The sequence below is a fragment of the Pelobates fuscus genome, chromosome 4, assembly GCF_036172605.1.
Source record: "Pelobates fuscus isolate aPelFus1 chromosome 4, aPelFus1.pri, whole genome shotgun sequence".
Lineage (NCBI taxonomy): Eukaryota > Metazoa > Chordata > Amphibia > Anura > Pelobatidae > Pelobates > Pelobates fuscus.
Window position 1 is genome coordinate 324035934 of NC_086320.1, and position 23913 is coordinate 324059846.

General features: G+C 38.6%; 2 protein-coding genes across 2 annotated transcripts in view; both read left to right on the plus strand.

Moving 5' to 3' along the window:
* RAPGEF5 (Rap guanine nucleotide exchange factor 5) overlaps positions 1–23913 on the plus strand; it is a 233243-nt gene that overhangs the window by 118903 nt on the left and 90427 nt on the right. The window contains exons 8-9 of the mRNA XM_063452389.1: positions 4662–4735; positions 18924–19046. Coding sequence (XP_063308459.1) covers positions 4662–4735; positions 18924–19046 — 197 coding nt within the window. The remainder of the gene's footprint in view (positions 1–4661; positions 4736–18923; positions 19047–23913) is intronic.
* The window catches only part of CDCA7L (cell division cycle associated 7 like), a 356480-nt gene that overhangs the window by 62401 nt on the left and 270166 nt on the right, over positions 1–23913 (plus strand). The window lies entirely within an intron of this gene.

The following is a 23913-nucleotide window of genomic DNA, read 5'->3' on the forward strand; positions in this document are numbered from 1 at the left end:
TGGCGGCCGTGTTGGGTACACCACACGTTAATCAATTCAGCAGGATTAGAGTCCTCAGTTGCGGAGAAACAAGCTTTCCCAGTGGGGACCAGGATAACCTGGTGCTACAAGTAGTCTGCTTTGGGGTGCACGTCCAAAGCTGGAAGGTCATCCACCCCTCCCAAACACCGCACCACAGTGCCATTGTGTCTCAAGGCTGGACTGGATTAAGCAGGGTGAGTCGCCACAATAGCAAGTTGCTACTTATGCTGTGAGCAGTCCGAGCAAAACCACAAACTCTAGTTGTGTTGCTTTATAAGATCAGACCAGCCAGAGCGTCCTGGGTGCCAAGCACCGCCCCCTTCCCAATGTGTTTTGATCATTATTTTCTTTGGCCATTTGTCTGATAAGAAAATCAGATAAAAGTGTCCTAGAAAAAAATGCTATAACCTCTCAAATATATAAAAATCTTTGTTAAAGGATTACACTCACCATTTACAGCCTGCTGTAGTGGTTATGATGTGAGGACCATCCTAGCCCTGTTTCCTGGTAATGGGGTCTCCCATTGCAGCCTCTTAGCGGGATCCCCCAGGCCTCCTTTGTAGGCAGATTTGACATCTGCTTTCTGCAAAGCTGCAACAGACTGCCCTCAGACAATGAGTGAGTGACTGTGCATAGAATTGATGTTAGAAATATTCTAATATTCTAATTCTTATCACATAGGATGTGTAAAACTGAAACTCGACGACAGCCTTACTGCAGCTGATACCAGTTCGTGCACAGTGCAGCTAGTTATGAACTCTGTATGTATTGCCTAAGCCGCAGTCATGGCTCAGCTCTCTCCTAAGAAGGGGGAGTATTCCTTCCTATTTGTGTTTACAACATGCAAATGCCACATGCATAAATAAGAAGAAATTGACACAATATACTCCTTTTGCTTTTTCAAAGTGAAGCTGGCTTATTGCTGCTAAGGCTTTGTTGGCAGGATACGCTCTGCACCATTTCTTTCGTATTTCGGAATATTTAAAAATCTAGACACTTGCTAGCAATTCTCCTATTACAATACATAGAGTCTTCTTTAAAAGAAGGATGAGTTCCGTGACAGGTACCCTTCAGTTCTGCAGACTAAGGCAAGAACGCTCTAGTACATACTGTGACATTCAATAAAAAAAAAAAGGGAACTGTATGAGGGAAAACATGAAAACTAGCTTTTGAAGAAGTTTATTAGAGCATAAAAAATCCTAGCAAAGTGCAGAGAAATAGATTTGGAAGCTGTATTGTTAAGGGCATTGAATGTCAGAGTGGGTTGAATTTTAATATCACAGCTATGGAAAGACTAGGATGGGATCTGCATAGCGAGAACATCTGATATTGCGCTCCTCAGCTGTAATTTTTTTTTTTTTTTTTTATACCCAAACTATGTAACTCTATGATTAGTGTTGCTCTGTTGTGTTTTATTATTATTTGCATCTTTCATGTACATAAATTACATTTGAAATATGTATATTTTTTCCCTATCGTTGTATTGCTTTGGCCTTACATTTGGAGAAGAAGATAAAATGTGTTTATATGTAAATATTGAGTATAATTTATAGCCATTCCTCCCTGTATTTGCCTAGTGTATATAAGTGAACAAACTCCACTTTAGCTTATGTAAGATAAACGTAAAGAGCTGTTTTCTCCGGAGCTGGGAAAAGATAAAGACTGGCTTAAAGTTTATGTTGGCTCAGACGCTGCACAGCTCGGGTTCTGGCCGCTGTCCAAAGGCTGCAGGTTTTCTGTTTATGCTGTATTACAGGGTAACTTCCCAGAACACTGGTTTGAGAGGGATATTTTTTGCTTCTGAACTCCACGTTCTTTAGTTTTTCCTTGAACTATTCTTGGAGATGTGTTGATTCAAAGGAACCGCCCCCACCCCAAAAAAAATCTAAATTATGTATTTATTTTTACAATGTTTAATTGGGGAAAAATGCAAGTACTGTCAACGTAGACCGATACCGTTGGGTCCTACATTAATTCACATTGGAGATAAACATTAATAACCCAACATTTAACCCATATTCATTATAATCCCATTATCCCCCAACATGGGGGACACTTAGAAACTAACAAAAATATATATTTTTTTTAATTCTTAAAATGGATAATAGAAAAAGAGTGGGGAACAAGTTGCCAATGTGCTATTACCCTATATAGCATTTCTAAGTTTTATAACCTCTCTGTGGGTGGAGGAGGGTACAGTGGTTTAATGGGGGCTTGTGAAAGGGGGGGAGGAGGGAGGAGTCCCATGTGGGTCTGTGCAGTATCTATCTAAATGTGGTCTGCTATAAAAAAAACTCTGCTATAGGAGTATTTGCTACATTTTATAGGTGCAGTTCTAAGGAGTGTTTCTGTTTACATGATTATTTGGGTGGGATGTGTAAATGTTGTGCATTGTAGTAGCCCTGTGAGACAGTTTATGGTATAGAAGATTTCATTCCAACAGAGTTTAATAATTGAGAATTTTTTTTTTTTTAATATATGTATAAACCCGACAATAGTGGATAAAATATGTGCTCTAATAACTTTTGAGAACAAACCTAGGGCTAGTATCTGCGATATATCTTAGTAAGGGGATTCTGAACCCAGTAATTCACAGGGTGATGTAATTATTATTATTGATTATTATTTATATAGCGCCAGCTTATTCCGCAGCACTTTACAATAAGAAGGGAATTCACCAAATGAGACCATACCAAATTCCAACAGGAACAATATGTAGTTGGGGACCCTGCTCAAACAAGCTTACAATCTAGAGGAGGTGGGGTATAAAAACACAATAGGAAGTGTATTGAGGAAGACAGCAAATAGGGTCCGTGTTATGAGGAGGAAAAATAAGAAACTCAGTTTTAGAGAGATTGAGTTTCAGAAAACGGGAGGACATTCAATCAGTGATAGAAGAAAGGCAAATGGTGACACGTTCTAGGACAGCAGGGGAGAGGTCAGGGGAGGAGAGTTATATCTGGGTGTTGTCGGCATACAGGTGGTAGTGGAATGCATATGAATTAATGAGTTTGCCATGAGAGGCAGTATAGAGAGAGAACAAAAGGGGACCAAGAACTGAAGCTTGAGGGACTCCGACTGAGACCGGACAAGGAGAGGAGGTGTAGTTGGAAAAAGAGACACAAAGGAGCGTTGGGAGAGATAGGTGGAGAACCATGTGTCACAGAGACCAAGAAATTGTAGAGTTAGGAGAAGGAGGCCATGATCAACAGTGTCAACGGCAGCAGAGAGGTCAAGAAGAATTAGTATGGAATAGTTGAATTTGGATTTAGCTGCAATTAGGTAATTTGTAACTGTATTAAGAGCAGTCTCAGTAGATTGGAGGGGGCAAAAGCCAGATTGAAGAGGATCGAGGGGGGAGTTGGAATTTAGGAACTGAGTCATACGGGTAAAGACAAGTCTTACTAGAAGTTTTGAGGAAAAAGGAAGCAGGGATATGGGACGATAGTTGGAAGGGGAAGACGGGTCTAGAGATGGCTTTTTTAGGATGGGTACGACAGTAGCATGCTTAAGGGGAGCACGGACAACACCAGATGAAAGAGAGAGAGCAGTTTAGGATGTGTGTTAAGGACGGTACAAGACAAGGGGAGAGAGATCTGATAAGGTGGGAAGGTACTGGATCAAGCGGACAGGTGTTGGGACGAAAGGAGAGGAGAAGCCAAGTAATCACTGTAAATTACTGGAAATGATAAATGGAAATTATATCATGTCTGTGAAATACCGGATTCGAAACAAACTCTGACCTGCCTGTTGAAATATCATATTATTACATAGTTACATAGTTAGATAGCTGAAAAGAGACTTGCGTCCATCAAGTTCAGCCTTCCTCACACCTGTTTTTTGCTGTTGATCCAAAAGAGAAAAAACAAAACAAAAAAAAAACCCCAGTTTGAAGCACAATTTTGCAACAAGCTAGGACAAAAAAATCCTTATTGACCCCAGAATGGCAGTCAGATTTATCCTTGAATCAAGCAGTTATTACCCTACATTGAAAGATTATATCCTTGAATATTCTGTCTTTGCAAGTATGCATCTAGTAGCTGTTTGAACATCTGTATGGACTCTGATAAAACCACTTCTTCAGGCAGAGAATTCCACATCCTGATTGTTCTTACAGTAAAAAAACCTTTCCTTTGCCTTAGACGAAATCTTCTTTCTTCCAGTCTAAACGCATGGCCTCGTGTCCTATGTAAAGTCCGGTTTGTGAATAGATTTCCACACAATGGTTTGTATTGGCCCCGAATATATTTGTATAATGTTATCATATCCCCTCTCAGGCGACGTTTTTCTAAACTAAATAGGTTTAAATTTGTTAACCTTTCTTCATAGCTGATATGTTCCATTCCTTTTATTAATTTTGTAGCCCGCCTCTGCACTTTTTCTAGTGCCATGATATCCTTCTTTAGAACAGGTGCCCAAAATTGCACAGCATATTCAATATGTGGTCTTACCAGTGATTTATAGAGAGGCAAAATGATATTCTCGTCCCGAGAATGAATGCCCTTTTTCATGCATGACAATACCTTACTGGCCTTGGCCACTGCTGATTGACATTGCACATATTATATACTTATCTTAATGATTGGATGGTTTTAGATTGAAAATTAATCCACAGTTAACAATTATTTGTTTTTCTGCAGTTTCAGATGATGAGGAATTTAATTGCCCTCAACAGTCTGGTCCCGTGAATACTGAACATGCATTGGATACAGAGGTAATAAAGTCACATATTTTCCATTTCATCCTTTTTGTTCCTTAGAACACTGTATTGCTTGAAAATACACTTATTTTATGCAAAAGTGATATTGTTGGCATTTTATATAGCTGGGAGTGTTCTTTATATGTTTACTAGCCCTTAGCACACTAAGCAACCTTCAGCACTCCAGATGTTGTGGACTACATATCCCATAATGCTGTTCCAGCCACAATGCATCTGGAGTGTCAAAGATTGCCTACACCTGCTAGCGTATGCTAGGATGTTTTTTTTTGTTTTGTTTTAATTAATTATTATTAGATTGTATCAGTTCATACCAAGATGCAGCATACATTGTGTAGCATATAGATCTCTTCCATGCTGTTATCAACTTCTATGTTCACTGTTCCCAGCTAAAGAAACTACCCTATCACTGCTTCCTATGTGCTGTAAATAAGCCTGGCACAGACACTTTTTTTTCAGCATGAATCTGAGTTTTTAGAGCTTTAGTGCACAGTTTGCCTGATGAGATCTATTTTTTTTTAGGAACAGAGGTTATTCAGTACAGTTTACAACATCATGACATGCCTGATACATAGTGGGTTAAACAGGTTCTAATTGGTTAATGTGCTTTCAGATGCAAAGTTCCTTTTCATGATTACTTGATGACATGCACGAAAAACTAAATCAAACTGATAACAAGGAGCACAGAGTGCTGATACACAATTTACAACTGTGCTGAATGCTACAAACATCAGCTCTAAAAAAAAGATAGTATTACAAATAAAGGTTGTATATGACACATTTTATTATACTTGGTGAATTAAATCATTTTTCGGGTCACCTCATTCTTAAGATACAGGTAACCTGAAGTCTGATTAAATCGTGAATAAATAATTTGCAGTCACAATTTGAAAGTACATACTATATACTCTCAGTTATTCATTTCCTTTGTTATTTTGTTCCTATCTGGCTTGTTCCACATTTCTTCCGAGCCCAATATTTATTGCAGATTGCCTAGGAATATTTTTAAAAAATAAATAAATAAAAAAAAAAAAAAAAAAGGAAATTGCAAATAATCACGGAAACAAATAGACACGCTAAATCAGAAAAATAATTAATAACTTTTAGAGCTAAATTTTAATTCCTAATACTGTTCCTAGCTGTTAAGATTTTGAAAAAGAAAATCGGAGGTTCCTATTCTACTGTTAAGGAGACGCAAAAGGCAAATCTTGTCTGGCCAAGACTCAACACAATCTTTAAAGGAACACTATATGGTCAGGAACACAAATATGTATAGTATTAAAAACACCATTCCTTAACCCCCTTAAAAGAAATTGAAACTTACCCTTATTTCCAGTACCGTGTGGGTCCTCCAGTGCTGGCCCTGCCCCCGATCCGCCTCCTTCGTGACATCATCAGAATTGCTGATTTCTAGCCAACCCAATGCTTTCCCATAGGGAATGTCAGCACCTCCTCATAGAGATGCATTGAATAAAAAATTCAACGTCTCCATGCAGAGCGTGGAGACACTGAACAGCAGTGCTGCCTACTGTGCAGGACTGAGCCAGGAAGCACCCAAGTGGCCATCTGAGGAGTGGCCACTGGAGGTGTCCCTAGGGGGTCAATATAAACATGTATTTACATGAAAATGCCTTAAAACAATGATTATAATCACCAGAACAATTACATTAAGCTGTAGTTGTTCTGGTGACTACAGTGTCCCTTTAAACTGTCTAATGTTATAAATTTTTGTTTTCTAAGAGGGGTGCACACATCCCTAACATCTGTCTTATAGAACAGTTTTCACCTCAAGAAAGGTCGCTATGTTTTTGTTTTGTTTGTTTTTTATTAATCCAATTTTATAATAATGTTTGGAATTAGCAACTCCGCACAGAAGAATAATGATGTCTGGGTCACCTTGCTTAAAATGACAGTGTGTGTCTACACCAGTCTTGCTCTCCCCTTTTTCTCTAGATGCTGACAAGAACATAAATGTAGGAACTATAATATAATCTTTATTAATGATAACCAACATTATAGATCTAAAAAGGTTAACCATTAAATTGCTGATATTGTAAACTACATGTGCAGATCTGTCAAGTTTGGCAGGAATTGGAAGAGGGAAGGGGTGGGGCAGAAATGGCACATGTTTGGATGACATGTGACAAATCTTGATTTCAGAATTACTAAAGTGTCATTAAGGTGGAGTAGTCAGATTGTTGCTTTACTATTTTTGGGGTGAGAATTTATTATTTCTTTATTATAACAGGCTGTGTTTTAAATTGCTGCCTGATAATAAGTCACATTCATACCCTTTTGTGCCTGCCTGCCTGCCTGCCTGTCTGTCTGTCTGTCTGTCTAACTTGTTAAACCCCTTAAGGACACATGACATGTGTGACATGTCACGATTCCCTTTTATTCCAGAAGTTTGGTCCTTAAGGGGTTAAGCAACATTGCATATTAGAACATTCCGTAAATGATCGGTTCTTTAATGCCAAGATCAAGTAATAAACCTACTGAGAATAATTTGCATGCAGTAATTTGTAGATAGACATTTCTTTCCATGAGCTTTCTTTTTGTCTGAAATATTTATTTTATTCTCACATCAGCAATATACATGTTGCTTTCCCTTTAATAAATACAGGCAGGTAAACTTAGAAACCCTTAGCAATGCAATCCCTCCCACGATAACATAATATACTCTAGGTTCTTGCCTCAGTGATTAGTGAAATGGTAGACTGGAAGAGATCTTTGCCATATTTGAGAGCGTGATTTTCCTGTCATCACGAGGAACGTGTCCTTGCCTCCCAGGGATGTCTTAAAGGGAAACTCCAGTGCCAGGAAAACGATCCGTTTTCCTGGCACTGGAGGGTCCCTCTCCCTCCCACCCCCCAATCCCAAGTTGCTGAAGGGGTGAAAACCCCTTCAGTGACTTACCAGAGGCAGCGACAGGTCCCACGTCGCTGCTTCCTCCTCCTCCGCCGCTCCTCCTTCTGCTTACGTCGGCCGGTGGGCGAGACTGATCTCGCCCGCCGGCCGAGGAGACCTAATGCGCATGCGCGGCAATGCCGCGCATGCGCATTGGCGCACCCCATAGGAAAGCATTGAAAATGAATTTCAATGCTTCCCTATGGGGAATAGAGCGACGCTGGAGGTCCTCACACAGCGTGAGGACGTCCAGCGACGCTCTAGCACAGAAAACCTGTGCTATGAAGCAGGAAGTTCCCTCTAGTGGCTGTCTAATAGACAGCCACTAGGGGAGGACTTAACCCTGCAAGGTAATTATTGCAGTTTAAAAAACTACAATGATTACACTTGCAGGGTTAAAGGTAGTGGGAGTTGGCACCCAGACCACTCCAATGAGCAGAAGTGGTCTGGGTGCCTGGAGTGTCCCTTTAACAAGTTAATTTCCTTCAACTGACAGGAGCTTCCTGAACCTTTTTTTGGGGATTTGGCATCTGAGCTGGTATATGTCACAGTTGGTATATCGTTGTATGCCATTAACCAAGAATTGGATTGTAAGCTCACAAGTTATCTTGCTATGCACTTTGTATAAAAAAACCTGTATTTGCTAGATTGTAAGCTCAAAAACAGGGTCTTATGTTCCTTTTGTATCAGTATGTGTTCCCTCTATTGTACAGATCTGTGGAATATGTTGATGCTATATAATTACCAAATAATAATTGTACCCACAAATAATGCTGGTATAGAGCAGTAGAGAGCAAAATTTGAAAAGTATTCTTATCATTATCAATTTTGTTTCTTTAAAACCGGCACTATACTCTACCATGGGAAATTTAATGACATTTTGATAAACAGAAACACAAACTAAAGAGAACAGTGGTAAAATGAGCCTGCTCAGCGTAATTAAAGAAGATAATTTTGAATTTTAAGCCACAATATCTGAGTTGGAAAAATATGAAAGGGAACCTATAGTCTCAGAATAACAGCCACTAGAGGTGGATTTGTACCATGTAATGTAAACATTACAGTGTCTAAAAGAAAACTGCAGTGTTTTACATTGTAGGGTTAAATGACAGGACCACATATTGAGATAAAGGGGTCTGGGTGACTATAGTGTTCTTTTAAAGTCAGTTGTTATTACTATTGACATAACATTTAAAATACATGTTGAATTCCCCACAATTCACACCTTAGTGAATAACCCTGCTAATCTGTCACTGTGTTGCGAATGAAAATGCCACACACTGATACAAGAGGCTCTTGATGTGTTATTACTAAATTGGTTATTCTGCACTTGAAGTTAAATGAACACCATAGCGTAAGGAATACAGATCTGTCCCTGTCTCTACACCTTTCTAGATCCTCCCTAACCTTTTGGTGCTATTTTTAGCACCAAGGCTCCCTGAGCACTGCTGACCTTTCCTTTCTAAGCTATGTCACAGAGGAGATCTGGACTTCTCCATGATGATCCAATATAATGCTCCACAAAGAGGTGCATTGGGGACTTAAAGGGATCCTATAGTGCCAGGAAAACAAACCCATTTTCCTGGCACTGTATGCTCTTGGAGTGGCCCCCTCCCTCGGGGCCCCCCTCTCTCGGTGCTGAAGGGGTTAAAACCCCTTCAGCCACTTACCTTAATCCAGCGCCGGGCTCTCTTAGCGCTTGTGACCTCTCTTCACCCGCATTCGCGGCCAGAGGCGCGCACATTCAACCCCGCCCATAGTAAAAGCATTACTCAATGCTTTCCTATGGGGATCTTATTTGACGCCAGACTCCATGAAGATGTCCAGCGTCAAATAAGTGCGATTTACTCAGTGTAAATCGCGGAAGCAGCCTCTTGTGGCTGTCAGGGACGCAGCCACTAGAGGCTGGATTAACCTTGCCATAGCAGTTTCTCTGAAACTCTGATGTTTTCAGTTGCAGGGTTAAAACTAGGGGGACCTGGCACCCTGACCACTTCATTGAGCAGAAGTGGTTTGGGTGCCTATAGTGGTCCTTTAATGCGCGGCAGGGGCCATGCGAGCATTCGAAATCCCCCATAGGAAAACATTGAGTCAGTGCTTTCCTATGGTTATTCTGTGTCACGCGATCAAATGTTATTAATCTAGTGACTGTCATACTGATGTTTTACATGGTTGGGTTAAAGGGACAGGGACACTGCACCCATATCACTTCATTGAGATGAAGCTGTCTGTGTGACTATAATATCCCTTTAAAGGTTATCTGTGCCTTTGATGCTAATGCCCGTGCTGGTTCTATTGATCTTGACATTGCAAATAGCTTAATGTAATAATTCTCTTCTAGATAGACTCAAGCTGCCTGCTCAGATTTTACTTTAAGCGAAGTCTCTCAATTAGGCGTAATGCAATTAAAGTTAGCTGCTGAACACGGCTTGGACTACTCCGTAAATGATGAATAGTGGACATATGACTTTGCTGATTCGATATTAAAATAGATGGGTCGAAGAATTTTCCCAATATGCCTATTTGGGACTAAAATTCACTTCTCAGCTGTCAGCAGTTTATCAGTTCTGTTTGTTGAACAAATAACCATGAAAATTTGACTTAGCTCATTGGCCAAGACTGAACAAAAAAATCTATTGCTATAAGGACATTGTAACAAATCTGTTATTTTCTCAGATTTAATCCTGATTAAACCGTTAAGTGTAACATTTCAATGTAGACATTTTCAGTGCATTTTTCCCCGTGTATAATTTGTGCATTTCCTTTGCTGTCACTTTATAAGGTAATGTGTTCCTCCAGGATGTAAGATGTTTCCCCTTTAGACTGGAATGCAAGCTGACGTATTGGCCATATCGCACAAAGGACTGTCTGAATTACTATTCCTCTGCATTCTGATGTAAGGTCTATTTCACTGCAAAAGAGAAGAGACGTTCTTAGAAGGGAACTGCCACCCAAGATTTTTTAATTTCATGTTTTATACATGCAGAGAAGAGAATAAACCAAACAACGGGGAAGAGGGGCAATTTTATCAAATGATGCTGGTTTAAAGTACTAAAAGTGAGGCAATTACCATGGAAACAGGTGAAACAAGGAACATTCCATGGGTTACTCATCCCCTCTTACATTTTTGCACCACTCTTTTTTTTTTTTTTTTTTAGAATAAAACACTTTGAGAAATCTAAGCCATTATTATTTTTTGTATTTATATAGCGCCAACCTATTCCGCAGCGCTTTACAATATTATAAAAAGGGGAAATTTAACAAAACATAAGACAATAGACTGATGAGGACCCTGCTCAAACGAGATTACAATCTAGAGGTTGCTTGGTTCTCCTCCAATTCAATCTGTGGCATGGATATGCCTGGACTGAAATGGATTGTCATTTGCTAAATCTTTATTATTAATATAAAAGACAACAAAGCATCACATCACAAAAAGCTTAACATGTTACATAGGAACTTAATTGTTAATTTCATTTAATGGTGTAATTTCTAGATAAGCAATGGTCTCCTTTAAGGACCAACAAGATTTTATTTCACACTTTGATCCATTTAAGACCCTCTGCCAGCATGGTATATTTCAATTTATTTAGCAATTGCAGTTTATCTAGCCCAGTTCTATTAATATGACTGGGACATTATATATATTTTTTTTATATAGGATCTCCAGACTGCTTTGTTATGATTGAATTATAACCTCATTGATCCATACGGGGTTACTGATAATGCATTATCTCTGTAAGTGACTCCTAATTAAAGGATCACTATAGGGTCAGGAACACAAACATGTATTCCTGACCCTATAGTGTTAAAACCACGATCTAGCCCCCCTGGGCCCCTCTTGACTCCATAAATATAGCAAAATCTTACTGTATTCAACCCAGAAGCTGTAGATCTGCATGCGGTTTGCCTAAAAAAAAAAAAAAAACAAGCAGTCTGCTGACATCATCAGAAGTAGTAGCCTGATCCAATCACAGTGCTTCCCCATAGGATTGACTGAGACTGACAAAGAGGCAGATCAGGGGCAGAGCCAGCATGATTCAAACACAGTCCTGGCCAATCAGCATCTCATCATATACATGAATTGAATCAATAAATCTCTATGAGGAAAGTTCAGTGTCTGCATGCAGAGGGAGGAGACACTGAATGTTTGGATGCATTTTAGGCAGCCATGACCCAGGAAGGATCTCGAACAGCCATCTGAGGAGTGGCCAGTGAAGTTGTCACTAGGCTGTAATGTAAACACTGCATTTTCTCTGAAAAGACAGTGTTTACAGCAAAAAGCCTGAAGGTAATGATTCTACACACCAGAACAAATTCAATAAGCTGTAGTTGTTCTGGTGACTATAGTGTCCCTTTAAATCCACATGCATGCTGGCAATTTAAAAAGAAATTTGGACCAAATAGCAAAGTTGGAAAAAAGTCAGTACAGCTCATTATTTAATAATGCAGTCCCTAAACAATACTAACTAACTCCATAAACCACAGTTTAAGCACTGTGAAGTTTACTCACTAAACAGCAATTCTGGAGAATTTAAGAGAATATAAAATTTTAGAGCATGCTGAAAAATAATAATCCGTATTATTAGTCTAAAATGTGCCCTCAGTGTATCCTGATCTTCATGTGCCCCCATTTTCCGTCTAAATCTCAGTAATGCTTTATAATCAATATACTGTTCCCTCGTCGGTCCTCTAGAAATTTCAAGATATTATGTGAGGAGCCCCTTACTGAGATAATAGGTGTTCTCGCATGCAGAGATCCCAGATCATTTAAACCGTAGAATCAATAAAACCGTACATCCTGAAATTCTATATCTGTAAATTAAATAACAGATTTTCAAACATTTTGGAGAACAGAACACAAAGGCTACTTTCCCCCCATAATTTCCTTTTGAATAATACATTCCTGTTTGTAATGTGGTAGGGGGTCGATCAGCTACAACTGTGTAGCACAAGGTCACAATAGAATGTAGCCAAATGTATAACTCCTGCAGTGTGGCAGCATTTGATATTATCTGCTGGAGTTCAGAGCCTCAAAGGAATATTGACAAGGTGGTGCATAATGCAAGCTATGCCAGCCTTTTCTAAATATGGCTGTGAACCTGTGATGTTTAAAGAAAAATACAAACACAGCAGGACAGATTCACTGAATAGCTGCAATAGATCATTTATGTGGCGAATGAGAATGCCACCTAATGTGTTTAGTAGTCCAAATCACTTAGAAATGTGCTCGAGTTTTCATTTTTTTATTAAAAATGTTGTATGTTTTTCACTAGGGTTCTATCATCGTTTATATATATATATATATATATATATATATATATATATATATATATATATATATATATATATATATTCTAGATTTATGCTTTCTATTACCAGCAGCATACACTATGAGTTTTGTTTTGCAAATCGCAGTATACATTTTTTTTTTAAAACTTAATGAATTTAAATAAATAAAGCACAATTTACCCACGAATAGCTATAAGTGATGTAAACCTTCCTACGTTTTACTTGAGTCCACAAGGCTAAGTACAGTCATTATGAACAGTAACCATGTTGAGAAGGGGTAGGGACATCTCTGGACACTACCAGTTTATATTTGCAACGGACAAATGTATACATCTATAAAAAATTACAATGTTCTATAGACACATACACATTTGCCAGTTAATTACATTTCTTTTTAAATTGCAATGTAGAATTTTGTTGAAGGAACACTCTTAGCACACTGCAGTGGTTATGGTGTCAGGAGTTCAATGGCAACCCCCACCCCCATTTAAGTTAGAAAACGTCTTTCTTTCTTACCTGAGATGTGCCGGGCCCTGCTGCTGCCTCATCGTTATTATTATGTAGAGTCAAAATTTTCTACTAAGAACTTTGCTCTCCTGAGCTAAGCCTGCGGGCAAGATTAGCTCATTGGCTGAGCATGTCAGCTGATCACTCTAAGCCAATGAACAAAGTTCTGCACCTCTGTGCTTAGCTCAGGCTCAGGGTCCCTGCTTATATTGGCGGTGTGGGGGAACTCCATACACACTGTAGTGGCTATGGTGCTTGGAGTGTTCCTTTAAATGCAAACATACAGCTATACTAATAAAGAATTCAGCACATTTCTAAAGTAAGAAAAGAAGCCCATTATAGTATTTTATCTAGGTCCTATGTGGCAGTCCTAAAATAAACATGAGTGTATTCCATGTAAGCTCTATCGCATACATATGTGATGAGAATTATAATTGTATGCAGGTTTAGTTAGTATAGACCACTTCATTCTGGTCTGGTTTTTAGCTTAGTGGATTGCATGTAGTGTAATTTGACTTCAGAAGACACTTGTCATTCTGTTCAGTTATATCCCATTACTTTTTATATGTTGATTTTGCCTTATTAAAAACACAGGACATGAACAGGTCGTTCTTTGTAATTTATTCAGTATTGCCTTGTTTCTGTAATGAGATTCAGTACAGGTACGAAATCCATACCTCCTATCTTCAGCAGTTCACAAATCAGTACGCTGGAGGGAGGGGATAAAGGGTGAGGGCCAGTCATTCGATTGTGTCACTGGCTTAGCCCCAAGAAACCCATGTTACTGGCAGGTCAGCCAGGTGTAAATACACCCCAGGCTGCCTGCTAATCTTCCAAGGCAAGGCCAGTCTATTCACAGCAGACCATGCATGGATCACTGTTTCAGCATGATTAATGATGTAGTCGAGCTATGGTTGTTAAGGATAAATCCCTGGTGTTCCACTTTTGGGAACTTAGTCAAGACAGCAGGACAGGATTAAAAATGTGGGCCTGTCCCATCTAAATTGGAACTGTTGGGAGGAATAGCAATCTATTATTAGAAATCTTAACTTCTAAATGTTCAAATTATCTTAACATATGGACAGCGTTTATACTCCACTAATTAATGAAAATGCATTATTAGGCAATAATCTGATAATACATTATAGCTTTCTCTTATTGACATTTTGGTATTTGATTCTACTCTGACTCTAATTATTGCACTCTGTCCTCCGCAAAAGACAATCATTGTGACAGGGTATTCAATTTTTGGTCATTTGTCTTTGGTAACTACGATTTGCAGCTCAGCTCTCTTCCTATGTTGTAAACGGACATGGCAAACCATTCTAAAGGTCTATGTTTGAAATATTTCCTGTCCTTAGTCCTGTTTTGTGAGGTCATCGAGTAAAAACTTTTCTCCTGATGGGCTCCACCCATATTACATTGTGTTGTAAGTCTGGTGAATTCCTTGTTTCCCTTAAAAGTAGTATATGCATCCTGCTCCTTCTTTTAAAAATTTTGGACTTTGATTACATTTTTGAAGATTATTTAAGTAAATATGACCAATGCCCACTTTAAATATATATTTATTTAATTACTTATGGGGTCAGCAGATTCAGATTTATTTAATAAAATATTTCAACCTTTTCATACAATGTATTATTCAAAGATAACATATTGCCCTGAGCTCTCCTGGCTAGTTTCTTATCAGGGGAGGACTGGAAGATTTATGAAGCAATTTCATTTAAGTGGCCCATTTGGCAATCACTGTACTCCATCCTTCCAGAGCGCAGACATTTTTACTTTGCCTTTTTTAAATTTATACTCTGTATTATAAGAGAAAAATAAATAAGCATATATAAAAACAGGACAGCACAATTAATAGATGCCAACCCAAGTTATGGACTCTCTCTGAAATTAACGGAGGATTGGGACTTAAGCAAGGGTAATATATTATATAATATGTAAATATGCACTTGTATATTAACTTGCAACAAATCAGAGACTCTATTAGACCATTAAGTACAGCGCAATATCATAACTTTGTACTAATATACTGGTTAATCAATTTTTTTTATGTAAGTATAAGACACATCCCACGAACAGGTGTATCTTCCTATGGTTAGTTCCTGCTCAGTGATATCATACAGTCATTTGTGTATGCCCTTAAAGAGGGAACCTGTGGTTAGAGTTCTGATAAGATCACTGCCTTAAAACCAGAAAACCCAGGTTCAAATCATGTTCACACGAGCTCACCTTTAAATATCCCCTTTCTGTAATTGTAAACTGCAGTGAAATGTGTTGCTATATAAATGTTAATATTAGTATTGATGTAATTGATCACATAAACCGTCCAGATCTGATTTACAAGTTGGGTTTTCTAAGACAGTCTTTTCACGCACTGTTAGGACTTTACAGTGAGCTATGTCTCTAGTATAGACACTAAGTAAATTGATCTGTGTTTGAAATGAGTTTTCAAACTTGGAGAAACACTGCAAATATGCGGGCATGCAGAAAGCAATTGGTGTTATTGCTCCTGGTACAAGAGGTCCCAAACCCGATAACAAGTATTCACATACACTGTGCTGTAAACAACTGTTGAATATGCACGTTCATTGTGATGTGAGCTATTATGCAAATAAACAGTAGGGCCATTTGCTTAGTGCAGCCTAAACGGTGAGGTAAAAGAACTGCAGGCACCTTGCGACTCCAAATCTTTGAATGAATTCAAAATAAAAAAAATAAAAAAATAAAATATTTTTTGGTTAAATATAATCTCAACATCTGCTGAATTCACCCCGTGCCGTGTTGTATAAGCCCTTCACCAGTAGCATCGAACCTGCACCCACTGCCATGAATAGAGGCATCCCAGTCTCACAGTGAGATGATCCTCCGTCACGTGAGATGATCAGGATCTCTGCCAATCAAACGTTTCTTCATAGACACACATTGGCGGCTGTAACGGAACCGCTGGCACCTCGACCGGGTACCTTCCGTTGACGGATGCTCCTAGTGCTTTCCGAGGTCTCCAAGCACTCCACCTGACACCATAACCACTGCAGACCCCGCAAACCGCCGCAGCTTGGTTCGGGTCTCGCCGTCTCCACCAACTCTGGGCCCAAGATCAGGGTACAGCTTCCAGTAGGTCGACCTCTCCGAATTCCAGAGAGCAGGAACAGGAGCAAGCTCTTAGTAGAGCTTAGTGATTATACCCTGGGGAGTATAGAATTTATAGCAATCCCCAGAGTGTAGTTCTCCAATCCCCCAAGCATAAGCCGAAACTTCATGTAGGTACAAGATCATCTGACTCCAATGAGCGTTTATTACTCCTTATATACAAGTTTTCAGGCCAGAGGCACACCCCCTGGACCTGGTGGTAAACTGTGACAAAAGAGACACAAACCAATGGGAACACTAATTAACATAGTAACACTCCCACATACACAACAAAATCCCTCCTCTCCATCCTGGAGATAATTGGCTTAAGGCACTGCAGTAAACTCAATTATCTCCAGGTACAGAAAAGATCTACATTTTACACTAACAGCAAACATACGTATAAGTACATGAAAATACATAATTCATATTATATTACACAGAACCCCCACATTTATCCTATCCCCAGGTAGCTCGGATCTGAGGGCCCAATATAGGTAAACAGCGCTCAGATCCCATAAACAGAGTACATTTGCCATAGGGTAAAACATAGCAAGGGCGGTTTAGAGACCAAGGAGGGACAAAAGCAGTCAGTTCCAACTGGTTTGGCAGTGTGCCTGGGGCAACGCCCTGCTGGAGAACAATAGGCAGGAAATGGGGGAGGGGAAGAGACACACGTTCCCATGGATTCAAATGGGCAGAAACAGTCTTTAGAAGCCAATAAGCCCCAAATAGTCTTTTAAAATGGCAATACACCCCAGGGCCATAGTCATGAGGAAGGAGGCTGGCAATCAGGCTCCTCCAACAGCCGGGGGCAAAGGGCAGCTTGTCACCTAACAATCCAGTGACAAAAGGCATTTTGTCACAGTGGCCCTACTGCACATATGTGGCATACAGGGTTATTCTCAAAGATAAGTATTGCACAGTGCTTCTCTGTGGGAAATGTTTGCAGTTAAAGGGGACTCTATCCGCACCAAAAAGATTTTGACTTAATGATGCAGTTTTAGTGTATAGATCATGTCCCTGCAGTGTCACTGCTCAACGTTCTTCATCCAAGAGATAATCACTTTTGTTTCTGTTCATGCAGCCCTAGACACACCTCCCCTAGCTGTGACTGACAGAGCCCTCCTAAACACTTCCTGTAAAGAAAGATCTAATATTTAAACATCCTTTATTGCACATTTTGTTTAATTTAGAATTTCTTATCCCGCTCTGTTACTAGTCTGCTAGAGCCAGCAGGAGTCTAATGTGTGTGATTACACAGTTCAATTTACAGTGCAGGAGGTAAAACGTCTTAAGTAAGTAAGACCTGAAACCATTTTTTTATGCAGGCTGTGTCAGTTATAGTCATGGGAGGTATGGCTATACAAGTGACTTAACTCCTAAATGGTAGAAAATTGAGTGAGACTGCAGGGACATGAACTATACACCAAAACGGCATCATTAACCTAAAGTTGTTTTGGTGACAATAGTGCCCCTTTAACTGTAAAACATGGGATCTGTGCCTAAAAAATGCTATAATTACTATAAATGTTTTTGTGTTGTTTTTGCTCTGTTTACAAATTACACCTTGCAACATGAAAGCATAGCAGGCAGATTAATATTTAATGTGTACATTTTTTGGTCTGTATATTCTGTCCTTATTAAAAATGTGATCAAAGTGCTTGATAGACAACAGTAGATATGGACTGAATTGTCATTTAGTCTGTGTCATAAAAACATATATAAAAAATAATTTTGTATAAATATTATGTATATTATTAAATAATAAATTCGCCTTGCCCAGTTGCCTAAAATTAGTATTTGGAGAATAAATGACCATGTCTACATGATTCATTAATAATTTTACAGTTCTCTGCACTGTACTAGTTTATGTAGCAACTTCAAAGCAACATTACATTCACGGACATGTTTCTTGGCTAGGGCCAAGGACTGAAGCCGATGTAAAGGAGTTGTTACAATGTTATTTTTGGGAATGACGAGTCTACATCAGTTTGTCCAATGTCAGATCTGTTCCTGACCAACTTTCCCATGGGTCCTTAACCTCTTGTAACAATTCCCTTATGTAACAGGAAATAGGTGGAGAGGAACAAACACAAAGTCACCGTATTAGACCCACACACACAGTGGATTATGATTCAGACATAGCGTTTTCTGTTCTTAAAAGATATACCATTCAGCCGGCATACTTTGTCTGAACGTGTCTTTTATTGCATCCTCTATTTTATTGGTTCTGTTTTAATCCAAGTGGACTAAATAATGACCTTGAAGTGAGTGTTACATTGGTGCCATGTCCTGGGATTGTGGATTTAAGTACTTATTTGCTCTCTCTCCTGCTCTTAAGGCCGGGGTTATGTGCAAACTGCACGGACGTGAAGAATTGAGACGCATTGATTTTGTGCAGAAGTTGTCCAGGGAAAATCAGTCATTGCCACCATCCGCAAAACAACTGGAAAAGAAACTGCAAGTATGTTGCACACGATCTATCTGTACATTCTACTTATAAAGGCATTTTTTGGTGCAGTATTTTTCTTATTTAACATGTACAATGAATAGCAGCATGGCACTAATAGAGCAGTTTTCTGAATGTTTTGTTCTAGACGATTGGACAGTCTGTTTAGTGACAGGAGGACGCTAGTAAGAGTGTGATGTCAGAATAAATAATACAAGCTCTATAGAACACTCTTAAAATGAATGCCATCAGCTTTGGATGGGTTTAGACAGTTTGGACCGGTTAGTAAGAAATGATCTGAACTATGCTTGAATTACGATGGTTTGTATAGAATCTCTAACACACCTGGGGATGTAGTTGAAAATGTATGTGTAATAATATTGGCTTACCATTCTCTTGACAGACCGTAATACAAAAAAAATACTTTAAAGATAGAAGTGTTATTTCATTGCTCATCAGCTATTGTAAGCTCCTGCAGAGCTATAAAAAATGTAGAAATTAATTATTGTAATTTATGTTTTTATAATAATATTACTCCGTTCTCAGTTTATGCTTTTTTTTTTTTTTTGAATGGCCATGGTATATCCTATACTGTACAAAAATCATTTTAATTATTTAATACATAAAATGTATTAAAGGGATTGCATGACAAGCGGTAAATGTCATTTCTGTGTTCCTTTGACTTTGTGTTTTTATTTCATTATTGAGATGTTTCTGCATGATTTACTAGATGTTTCTGTGTAGTCAGGCATGTGGGGTTTTTTGTGCTATGGGAGTATATCATGAAAAAAATCTAAAATCTGCTACAAAAGGGCAAAGGGATTAAATACAAATTGCTGCAAAATGTCAGAATACTGTGTAACTGTGACAAGTCACAAATAACCATTTATAGTTCTTGATTTAAGATGTTGAGGAAGGCCTGGACTGTGGATTTATTTACAGATGATGCTGCCAACCTCATTTAATGGGACAATCCAAGCACCATAACCACTGCATCCCGCTAAAGTGATTATGGTGCTAAGGGTGCCCTGGTGCCATCCCACGGTAAGTAGTCAAACAATTTCAGAACAGTTTGACAACTTACCTTGGATACACAGCTCTGCTACTTAGCTATGTGATGGTGCGAGAAGCTGCTCATTGGTTGAGAAACCTTTATGTGATGCCACAGCCAATGATATCATTGGAGCTAATGGAAGCTCCTTGCTTGAGCTTCTTGGTCTAGGTGTGGTGGTGTCAGGCGACCAGTGGTCCCCAGGCAAGTTGTACTTACCGTGGCACCCCTTCCATCATAACCATTACAGTGCACTGCAGCAGTTATGGCGTTTGGAGTCTTTCTTTAATCACTGGACTCACCCATAGATCAATAGTCCACATTTGTCTTCCAATCTCTTGCCATATGTGAGTTTGAAAAGTCCCTAGTATAATGGCTCATCCTATCACAAGCTAGAAAGACAGAAGTCAAGCTTCGTTAATGTTACTGCTTTGCCCATAAGGCACAGTTTATCAGATCATAAGAGCAAAAAATATGCTGTTGTCCCTAAAGGGGAAGAATTATACAGATGATGCATTAAGTGTTATTGCTGTTCAGCATAAATGATTAGAAAATAAGTAAACCTACTGCTTTAGCAAATATGTTATATCCACCATATGTTTATTGTTTTATAGGTTTATATTTATAGGTTGTTAAATGAATAATTGCAAAAATAATAGTAGAACATGATTTCGTATTTTGATCTGATTCTTGGATACTTAATTTTTCTAAAGAAGTTTAAATTATTGTTCAGTGCCACTGTTATTTTTTTATTGTGGTGTATTTTTAAACTGTGCTTTTTTTTTTCTATAAACATCAATATAGAATAATGTATGTATTTTGTTATAGTATGCATTATAGTAGCACTCTGTGTATTGCTTGTATGGGGTTAAACGTGGGTGTCATCAGTCAAGGCACATGTCCTGAAAGTTGTAGAGTTGACTTTGCTGCTTACACCAGTAATTATTCGTGGCGATGGTCCATCGATCAAGAATAGACGTCACTTGTTATGTAGAGTGAGTGTTGAAAGGCTAATGTTTATTGTTGTAATGCATAGCAATTTCTACGAAAATATGTAAAATATTGATAATGTTTCTGTGTATGCTTTTTTTATTATCGTATTATAAAAACATGAATGAGACCATGTTTTCTTGCAAGATAAGAATTTTGCCCGTGCTTTGATTAATTACCTTGTTAGTTCTTTTTCATTCATTCATTCTTGAAATTGGAGGAGGCAATAGAATGGGGAAGTGTCCCTGTCAGAATCCTACTGTCACAGCCCTGCCTATTCTCATAGGTTTCATAAGCTTTGAATATAAGCATTTTGTAATTGTTAATTATGAATGTTAGATGTGAAAATGTCAAAGTCAACATTTTGGGGAGTTTTTTTTCCCAAAAAGAATTGCAGAGTTTGATGTGAACCCAGATAAAAGATACATTATTTTCCTAAATGCCATGTGAACTATGTTCTTTCCTCTCGAAAATGTCATTAATGTAGTGTAGTATGGCTCAATATCCTGCTAAATGCAATTAGCAGACTTTAGGAAAGTATTTGGTTAGTTTTATATTCCTTTAGTTATTTGACGTTTCCTTATCCTCAGCACTTTGTGCAGATCAGCGAAATTCCCTTTTAAAACATTGACATGACAATATTGAGTTAAAACTCTTGCTGTTGTGTAATGCCACCATATAATATAGAAAAGAGTGCAGCTTCATAGCGCCATTTATAATGCCATGGGCTATTACATGGAAGAGGATTGAGAGAGCATAGAGAGATCTAGTAAAAGTTGAGTAATAAGAGCTAGGTGTGGGTTTGTAGACCGATGTGTTTAGGAATCATAGGTTGTTGTAAAGAATGTGATATCGTGGAGGGATTAGTGTATAACAATAAGGAGTCGGAAAACAGAGAGATCATAGACTGTGCGCATCTGCAATAAGGTGGAAACATAAGCAGACCTAGGTGTGATGAGGAATATGATTGTGAGTCTGTTGACTAAGGAAATGGAAAGTTTTCCATACATTTTGGGGATTGGATGGAAGGCTAAGTAGTGGAGATGGATGGATGGAAGGCTAAGTAGTGGAGATGGATGGATGGAAGGCTAAGTAGTGGAGATGGATGGATGGAAGGCTAAGTAGTGGAGATGGATGGATGGAAGGCTAAGTAGTGGAGATGGATGGATGGATGGAAGGCTAAGTAGTGGAGATGGATGGATGGATGGAAGGCTAAGTAGTGGAGATGGATGGAAGGCTAAGTAGTGGAGATGGATGGATGGAAGGCTAAGTAGTGGAGATGGATGGATGGAAGGCTAAGTAGTGGAGATGGATGGATGGATGGAAGGCTAAGTAGTGGAGATGGATGGATGGATGGATGGAAGGTTAAGTAGTGGAGATGGTATTGAAGTTTTTTTTAATTGGCTGATGGACCCAATTGAAGGTATACTTTTCATTGAGGAAAGAAGTGACAAAATGACTGATAGAAAATGAACCAGTGATTTATGAACAGGGAGGTCATCAAAATGGTGCTGAAACAATGATTGTAGCAACAGACGGGTTATTCCATTACACTACTTTTGTGAGAAAGCCATGCATCCATTTATCCATCCATTTATCCATTCATCCATCCATTCCTATTGTTAGAACATTTAACTGAGCCTAGAATTTTAAATGCCATGACTAAATTTGCTAAATCCTTGTTTGTTTTGATAGTTGACAGACGTTACTGTAACTTGACTATATAATATTAGAATGTTACTATAATGATGGGAATTAGCTTAATTTAGAATACTGTGGAGCTTATGGCAATGAAGAGAGAGATTTTCATAGGTAATTACATAAACACGTACATTAATGAGAGGATAGAAAATGGATGGACTCCAGGGGGTCATGGTTTGGCCATGTATGGAACTGGACGCATGAGTACTGAGCTCTGCACCCATGGCCTAAGAAACCTTTAAAAAATAGCAATTGACATGTGACAATGGCGAGGAACAAGAGGCTGCAGATGCCCAGTACCTCTCAGGCAGTATCTCCTCGGGGACACACCAGTCGTATGGATGAAAAGCAAAGAACAAAAAGACCATTGTTAAAAACAAAAACAACAAAAACTTTGCTTCGTATAATTAGCAATGATTTTAACAATGAAAATTACTTTTACTCAAAAACTGAGCCAAACTTTTTAGGTATGTTTAATATTAAAATAAATAATGTGGATACAGAATTATAATTAAAATATAAAATATCCCCATTAAAGTGCACTTTCAAAAGCGACCTCAGTCTAATTGCAGTAAGTATTTATGCTGTGACATTGCTAAAAACCTAGTTTCCTAGTTTCTCTTGACAGCTCAGTTACATTTAATTGTGTGATTTATTGTATACAATAAATGCCTGTAACAGTTCCTGAGAAAGGCAATACATGTTCCCATGGGGATTCCACTTGGTTTTTCAAAAAATTCTTACTATCTCTGGGCAGAAGAGAGTGGTATTAACTTTGCCAAATTTCCTCCATGGTTCTGCCATCTTTAACATGAATCCACATACGTGATATTCATTTCACCATAGGAACTGACTAGTTTTTAAGGGTACTGAATCCTTATTTAGTGATCACATTAATATAATGAGGGCAATCAAAGCACAAGAAACAAAAACATAATATCCTAATCAGGATATTGTGGGCTCAGAAAATCAGGGCTCAAAATTTCCACACATCTACTAGCCATTGGCTAGATCGAATTCACCCCTGGTATGTGCCATAGACCCTGTAGGAATGCTGTGTAGGCCTCTCTGGTTGTGAGGACTCAATATTAGGAGCTCTGATAGCATTATTAAGAAATTGTACTTAACTATAAATTAATC